This window comes from Triticum dicoccoides, chromosome 6A (genome assembly GCF_002162155.2).
Source record: "Triticum dicoccoides isolate Atlit2015 ecotype Zavitan chromosome 6A, WEW_v2.0, whole genome shotgun sequence".
Lineage (NCBI taxonomy): Eukaryota > Viridiplantae > Streptophyta > Magnoliopsida > Poales > Poaceae > Triticum > Triticum dicoccoides.
Window position 1 is genome coordinate 112632894 of NC_041390.1, and position 7183 is coordinate 112640076.

The 7183-nt window shown below is 46.2% G+C and overlaps 1 protein-coding gene across 1 annotated transcript; it reads right to left on the reverse strand.

The window, feature by feature from the left end:
• Nucleotides 1–323: 323 nt before the first annotated feature.
• Nucleotides 324–4208, reverse strand: LOC119315389. Its single transcript, XM_037590013.1, has 2 exons — nucleotides 2901–4208; nucleotides 324–745 (listed from the first exon to the last, which is right to left on the reverse strand). Exon 1 carries the CDS (start codon nucleotides 4152–4154, stop codon nucleotides 2916–2918), a length of 1239 nt encoding a protein of 412 aa, XP_037445910.1. The 5' UTR covers nucleotides 4155–4208; the 3' UTR covers nucleotides 324–745; nucleotides 2901–2915.
• Nucleotides 4209–7183: the final 2975 nt, after the last annotated feature.

A 7183-nucleotide genomic window follows, 5' to 3' on the forward strand; every position in this document is an offset into this window, starting at 1 on the left:
GGGGGATAGTTTGACCCAGCGGATTTTTTTTCTGCCACCAATCATCCTCAGCTCCCCGGTACAGATTGTCCAGCAATGGTTTTCCAGGCTCTCCCGGTCAGTCAAACAAGAATAGCGATGGACAGTCTTGGATACGTTCCTTGTTTCTCGCAAAAAAAAAGAAGAGAGAGTATATGTTCCTTTGTTACAGTGTATGCAGTTGCTGCAGCCACTTTGATCTTGTAATAGCTGTGGTGTACAGACTACAAAGCATCCACATAAAACCCCATTTGTAACAAGAAGGGTGCTCTAGCATCCGCAGACATTCCTAGCATCACCAAGAGTTCACAAATAAACAAGGGAAAACATTGTTTCTTCCGCCTTTATATTTTGGAACAGGGGCAGTGAAAATGGTAAGCATTTAGGCTTAATTTCCTCCGACCCATGCTGGCCATTACATTACTGCTGTTGAATATATAATAGGGTAAACTGCAGTGTGATGTCTCTAAGGGAAAGGCAGCACAACACACAACATACACTCATTTTCTGAATCAGTTTGGGGTGAAACGCAGCAGCAAACCTAATCAACACTGCCAGCCAAGGACACGAGCATTTGGGTCGCAAGACGACCTCCAGTAAACCTCGCGTTGGCCCTGGAATTGATGAGTGATCCTCCCATCTTCGGTTGCCCTCAAGACTTCGGTTCCTGCTTCTCTAAACGGTTTTAACCCCCCACTTCGGCTCCTCTCAGTTTTCTGACTTCCGTCTGCATCAAGAATCACAAGTTTAGCCAATGACTTACCATATGAATATATCAATCATGAAAGGATCAGAAATTCTCTTCTGTTCGAAGCAAGCTTGACTTCTAAAACACCATATCGTTCAAAAAAAAACGATGCAATGCCAACAGTAGCTAGAAATATTTCTTGTTTCTAAATTTGTGCAGCAAAAATAGTACAGATTAAAAGCACATCAGATTATTCCCCACAAACCTCGCAAGTGAACAGGAGAGAGATAAATGATAAAATGGTTTCATTCCGACACAAATTTGACAATGCATCTCAACCTTCCATCCTCTTAGAAAGTTAGGAGGGATATGATCATACAACCGATTTTGTTTCAGCTGTTGATCATATGCCCTAGTTTAGAAACATGGCATCCCACCCCTCATTTAGTACTTCAGAAACAGAGACCAAAACTAAGACAGATATTATATAGCGTATGAAAGGAGAGACGAAGAGATTAGAGGTTCTCTATCCAGCCACCAACCCTTCAAGAATCTGGTATTAGTTTCGTCCCCAACAATTCTTCTCCAATGCTTACAGAATTGAATCTTTGATATCACGGCCACCTGACCAAAATTGAGTCTCTCCATTTCTGTGTTTAATACTAGTATAAAACTTTCTGCCAGAGCAATCCTCTGTCCTAAGCTTACAGAGCCACATTGCTAGTCAGACCTTATTCATTGTTTGAAGATCGAAAACACCTAACTTTACAGGGCGATCCTCTGTTGTTGCAACAACAACAACAACAACAAAGCCTTTAGTCCCAAGCAAGTTGGGGTAGGCTAGAGGTGAAACCCATAAGATCTCGCAACCAACTCATGGCTCTGGCACATGGATAGCAAGCTTCCACGCACCCCTGTCCATAGCTAGCTCTTTGTCGATACTCCAATCCTTCAGGTCTCTCTTAACGGACTCCTCCCATGTCAAAATCGGTCGACCCCGCCCTCTCTTGACATTCTCCGCACGCTTTAGCCGTCCGCTATGCACTGGAGCTTCTGGAGGCCTGCGCTGAATATGCCCAAACCATCTCAAACGATGTTGGACAAGCTTTTCCTCAATTGGTGCTACCCCAACTCAATTGGGTCTACAAATATTTACAGGGAGATCCTCTGTTGTTGGGTCTACAAATATATACCAGCCTACTAAAATGATACCTCCTAATATGTTGGTATTCATAACTTAGCAAACTATGCTCTGAAAAAATCAATTCTCTTTCTAACCCCTACACGTAAAGAGGCATGTTGCGAAGGAATGATTTAACCACGAACTTTGCTTCAGTACACACCCCCAGAAAAGTTTAAGGATTTCGGTGCAGATTAAAGGTGGAGATTAGAAGGTACCCTTTCAATGAAAAAGGATAACATAGTCTTTTGTATCCAAATCAATCTATTCAATACGTTTGATCTGCAAACTAATATGATGATAGCCCTTTTAAGTAATTTTAAGATTTATGCAAACTTTTAAGGGGGAGTGTACCGAAGCAGAACTCTCTAACCACAACAAGTCAACCACCAGTAGTCAAGATCATCCCTTGCTATCCAGCTAACCTAATTTCTGCCTTATTCTTAGCGGGTTCCTAAGCTGAATTTCTTATTTTAATCTCATCGACAGGAGCTCCAAATGTAAAATATTTCATGGGAAGAGTCCCACAATGGAATACTGTATTCAAGTAGATGGATGGGTATTCCATTTCAAATAAGGTATGGGAAGGAAAACAAAACAAGGGAGTGGTTAGGAAAAAAACAAAAATAACAAGCAGAACCTTTTACAAGCATTTACATATTAACAGTGTCAAATTCAGTGCAACTGGCAACACAACAGAACTATCGAACCAAAGTGACAAACATGCCAATTAGAAAGTGGAATCTCTGTCTCAAAGGAGGAGGAATGCAACACGTGAACCAGTTCAGAAATGCAGCCACATAAAAACACAAGCAAGCATTTGGCAAATTCTACAATATATATATATATATATATATATATATATATATATATATATATATATATATATATATATATATATATATAGTCTGTTTTGCTTGTTTCTCAAATAGAATGTCTTTTTCATTGTCATCTTAAAGATAACACTACTGGACAACACCATCTAGTGGCCAAACGAAGGAAATGTTATGATACCTTGTCCACATTCCATCAAGCACCTTCAAGTTGAGGGTGCACCTGGTTGTCTATCAAGCAAGGAGGCCATGCCATGATGTAGGGATGGGGATGGCCGTCAAATCTCCTCTGAAAGAGCGTGGCCAGCTCCCCTGTCTCCATGCATAGAGACATGAACCAACTAGGATTATGACCATCAAGGAACGTTTCCATGGTAGAGAAGTACACAAATCCACCAATAGTGGCCACAACCTTCAGGTCACCATGTTCCACAAGTGTACTCTCGGTGACCTCGACAATCGTCTCCAACGGAAACCTCTGGTCAAATATCCATCTCTCGATGCCGTCATCCTCGGCTCCCCGGACCCAAACAAAAAGCTCGAAATCAATTGGGCAGACAATGCAAGGCTTCCCATCCTTGGTCTCGCCAACCCTGAATATGAGATCTCGCGCCACCAAGGTCGGCGGCAAATCCATCTGGGAGAAATGTAGTGTCGCTGTGTTCAGCACAAGGATGTAGGCTTCATTTGTGTGTATCCAGTAGACGAACCCATTCACCAACGTGCCAACTTTAAGCCAGTGCTCGTCTTCAGGCAGTGGCGTCACAGCCTCCGACCACGGGAAGATCTGCCACTCCCTGCTCTCCGACGAGAAGACGGCGGCACGCGCCCGCGACTTGTCATGGCAGGTGTAGACCAGGCGCAGCGGCTCGCCGCCCTCTTCGGAGGAGAGGATGTAGCATCCGAGGTACTTGGCGTCGCCGCGGGCGCCGTCGAAGATCTTGTCGGGCGGCACGGGGATGAGATCCAGGGCCCGCGCGAGGGGGTTGTAGACGGCGAACTGCTCCAGGCTGCAGTTCTGGAGGAGGACGTTGCCGTCGCAGCAGCCCTCTATGGCCCACCCCGGGAAGGTGTCGTCGTCGGCGGGGAGGCGGGTGAGGAAGAAATCGGCGCCGCGGACGGCGGCCGCGAGGTCAGGGTCGGCGCGGCGGCGGAGGGGCGCGAAGGCGGGGATGGAGGGCACTTCGGGGTCGAAGAAGAGGCCGAGGAGAGGGGGCAGGTGGGCCTCCCGGAAGCTGCGGCGGAAGGCGGGGGACGAGCGGACGGCGCCGAGGAAGGTGCGGCAGCTGAGGGCGGCACGGACGAGGCTCGGGAGGGAGGGGAGGCGGAGGAAGATCTCGCGGAGGAGATCTTCGTCGAGAGAGATTACGGTGGTGGGAGCGGGTGGTGGCGATGAGTTCGCCGCCGCCGGCGAGGGTGATTGCTGCCAGGCCATGGCTTACGCTGAACAAGGAGGAATGCAGGGACGCTCTTATCCAGAAAATAATCATGTACATGAAATAGAAGATGGTGTCTTACTTTTCTTGAGAGAAAAAAAAAACATATTTCATTCTTTTGATTGTAATTTGAAAACTGAAGCCCTACGCTGCTAATTGACCGAGGTGATCATCGCTCGAGATGAGACAAAAGCATCTCCTTTGAGTGTTAGTGTCGGGTGCTCGATGGTGATACCAACAAAGGAGATAATGATGATATAGTTGTGGTGATTAGGTAAAATTTCGTGTTTTGACCTTTTTCTGAAACTTAATTGAGATCTGACCCTAGTTTGAAAAAAATTGAGATCTGATCCTTTTGCTATCGTCAGGGTCCATGACGGTAGGGTGTAACAGCCTACCGACAGGGACCTTGGTGGGAGGAAACATTCTTACCACCGAACAGACTCGCGGTACAACCATATCACCAAGGTGCTCGGTGGTAGACACGAACACGCACTGTGTTCAATACTTAGAAGGAATTTGCGATAGGGCATCCAACCCTACCGCTAGGGGCCTTGGCAGTAGGCTGTTATATCCTACCACCATAAAACCCTGGCGGTAGCAAAAGGTTTAGATCCTGAAAAAAAATCAGACTAAGGTCAGATTTTGATTAAGTTTTAGGAAATGGTCAAAACACAAAATTTAGCCTGGTGATTAGAGTTGCACAAGAGAGTGAAGGAAATATGCCCTAAAGGCAATAATAAAGTTGTTATTGAAGGAAATATGCCCTAGAGGCAATAATAAAGTTATTATTTATTTTCTTATTTCATGATAAATGTTTATTATTCATGCTAGAATTGTATTAACCGGAAACATAATATTTGTGTGAATACATAGACAAACAGAGTGTTACTAGTATGCCTCTACTTGACTAGCTCGTTGATCAAAGATGGTTATGTTTCTTAGCCATAGACATGAGTTGTCATTTGATTAACGGGATCACATCATTAGTAGAATGATGTGATTGACTTGACTCATTTCGTTAGCTTAGCACATGATCGTTTAGTATTCTGCTATTGCTTTCTTCATGACTTATACATGTTCCTATGACTATGATTATACAACTCCCGTTTATCGGAGGAACACTTTGTGTGCTACAAACGTCACAACGTAACTGGATGATTATAAAGGTGCTCTACAGGTGTCTCCAAAGGTACTTGTTGGGTTAGCGTATTTCGAGATTAGGATTTGTCACTCCGATTGTTGGAGAGGTATCTCTGGGCCCTCTCGGTAATGCACATCACTTAAGCCTTGCAAGCATTGCAACTAATGAGTTAGTTGCGGGATGATGTATTACGGAACGAGTAAAGAGACTTGTCGGTAATGAGATTGAACTAGGTATTGAGATACCGACGATCGAATCTCGGGAAAAGTAACATACCGATGACAAAGGGAACAACGTATGTTGTTATGCGGTTTGACCGATAAAGATCTTTGTAGAATATGTGAGAGCCAACATGAGCATCCAGGTTCCGCTGTTGGTTATTGACCGGAGACGTGTCTCGGTCATGTCTATATAGTTCTCGAACCCGTAGGGTCCGCACGCTTAACGTTTCGATGACAGTTATATTATGAGTTTATATGTTTTGATGTACCGAAGGTTGTTCGGAGTCCCGGATGTGATCACGGACATGACGAGGAGTCTCGAAATGGTCGAGACATGAAGATTGATATATTGTAAGCCTATGTTTGGATATCGAAAGTGTTCCGGGTGAAATTGGGATTTTACCGGAGAACCGGGAGGTTACCGGAACCCCCCGGGGACTTAATGGGCCATAGTGGGCCTAGGTGGAAGAGAGGAGAGGCGGCTAGGGCTGGGCCGCGCGCCCCTCCTCCCCAGTCCGAATAGGACAAGGAGAGGGGGGCGGCGCCCCCCCCCCCCTTCCTTCTTCTCCTCCACTCTTTCCCCCTCCCAAGTCCTAATCCAACTAGGAAAGGGGGGAGTCCTACTCCCGGTGGGAGTAGGACTCCTCCTGGCGCGCCTCCTCCCTGGCCGGCTGCACCCCCTTGCTCCTTTATATACAGGAGCAGGGGGGCACCCCATAGACACAACAATTGATCATTGATCTTTTAGCCGTGTGCGGTGCCCCCCTCCACCATAGTCCATCTCGATAATATCGTAGCGGTGCTTAGGCGAAGCCCTGCGTCGGTAGAACATCATCATCGTCACCACGCCGTCGTGCTGACGAAACTCTCCCTCAACACTCGGCTGGATCGGAGTTCGAGGGACGTCATCGGGTTGAACGTGTGCTGAACTTGGAGGTGTCGTACGTTCGGTACTTGATCGGTCGGATCGTGAAGACGTACGACTACATCAACCGTGTTGTGCTAACGCTTACGCTTTCGGTCTACGAGGGTACATGGACAACACTCTCCCCTCTCGTTGCTATGCATCACCATGATCTTGCGTGTGCATAGGAATTTTTTTGAAATTACTACGTTCCCCAATAGTGGCATCCGCGCCAGGTTTTACGCGTAGATGTCATATGCACGAGTAGAACACAAGTGAGTTGTGGGCGATATAAGTCATACTGCTTACCAGCATGTCATACTTTGGTTCGACGGTATTGTTGGATGAAGCGGCTCGGACCGACATTACGCGTACGCTTACGCGAGACTAGTTCTACCGACGTGCTTTGCACACAGGTGGCTGGCGGGGGTCAGTTTCTCCAACTTTAGTTGAACCGAGTGTCGCTACTCCCGGTCCTTGCGAAGGTTAAAATAGCACCAACTTGACAACCTATCGTTGTGGTTTTGATGCGTAGGTAAGAACGGTTCTTGCTAAGCCCGTAGCAGCCACGTAAAACTTGCAACAACAAAGTAGAGGACGTCTAACTTGTTTTTGTAGGGCATGTTGTGATGTGATATGGTCAAGACATGATGCTAAATTTTATTGTATGAGATGATCATGTTTTGTAACCGAGTTATCGGCAACTGGCAGGAGCCATATGGTTGTCGCTTTATTGTATGCAATGCAATCGCCCTGTAA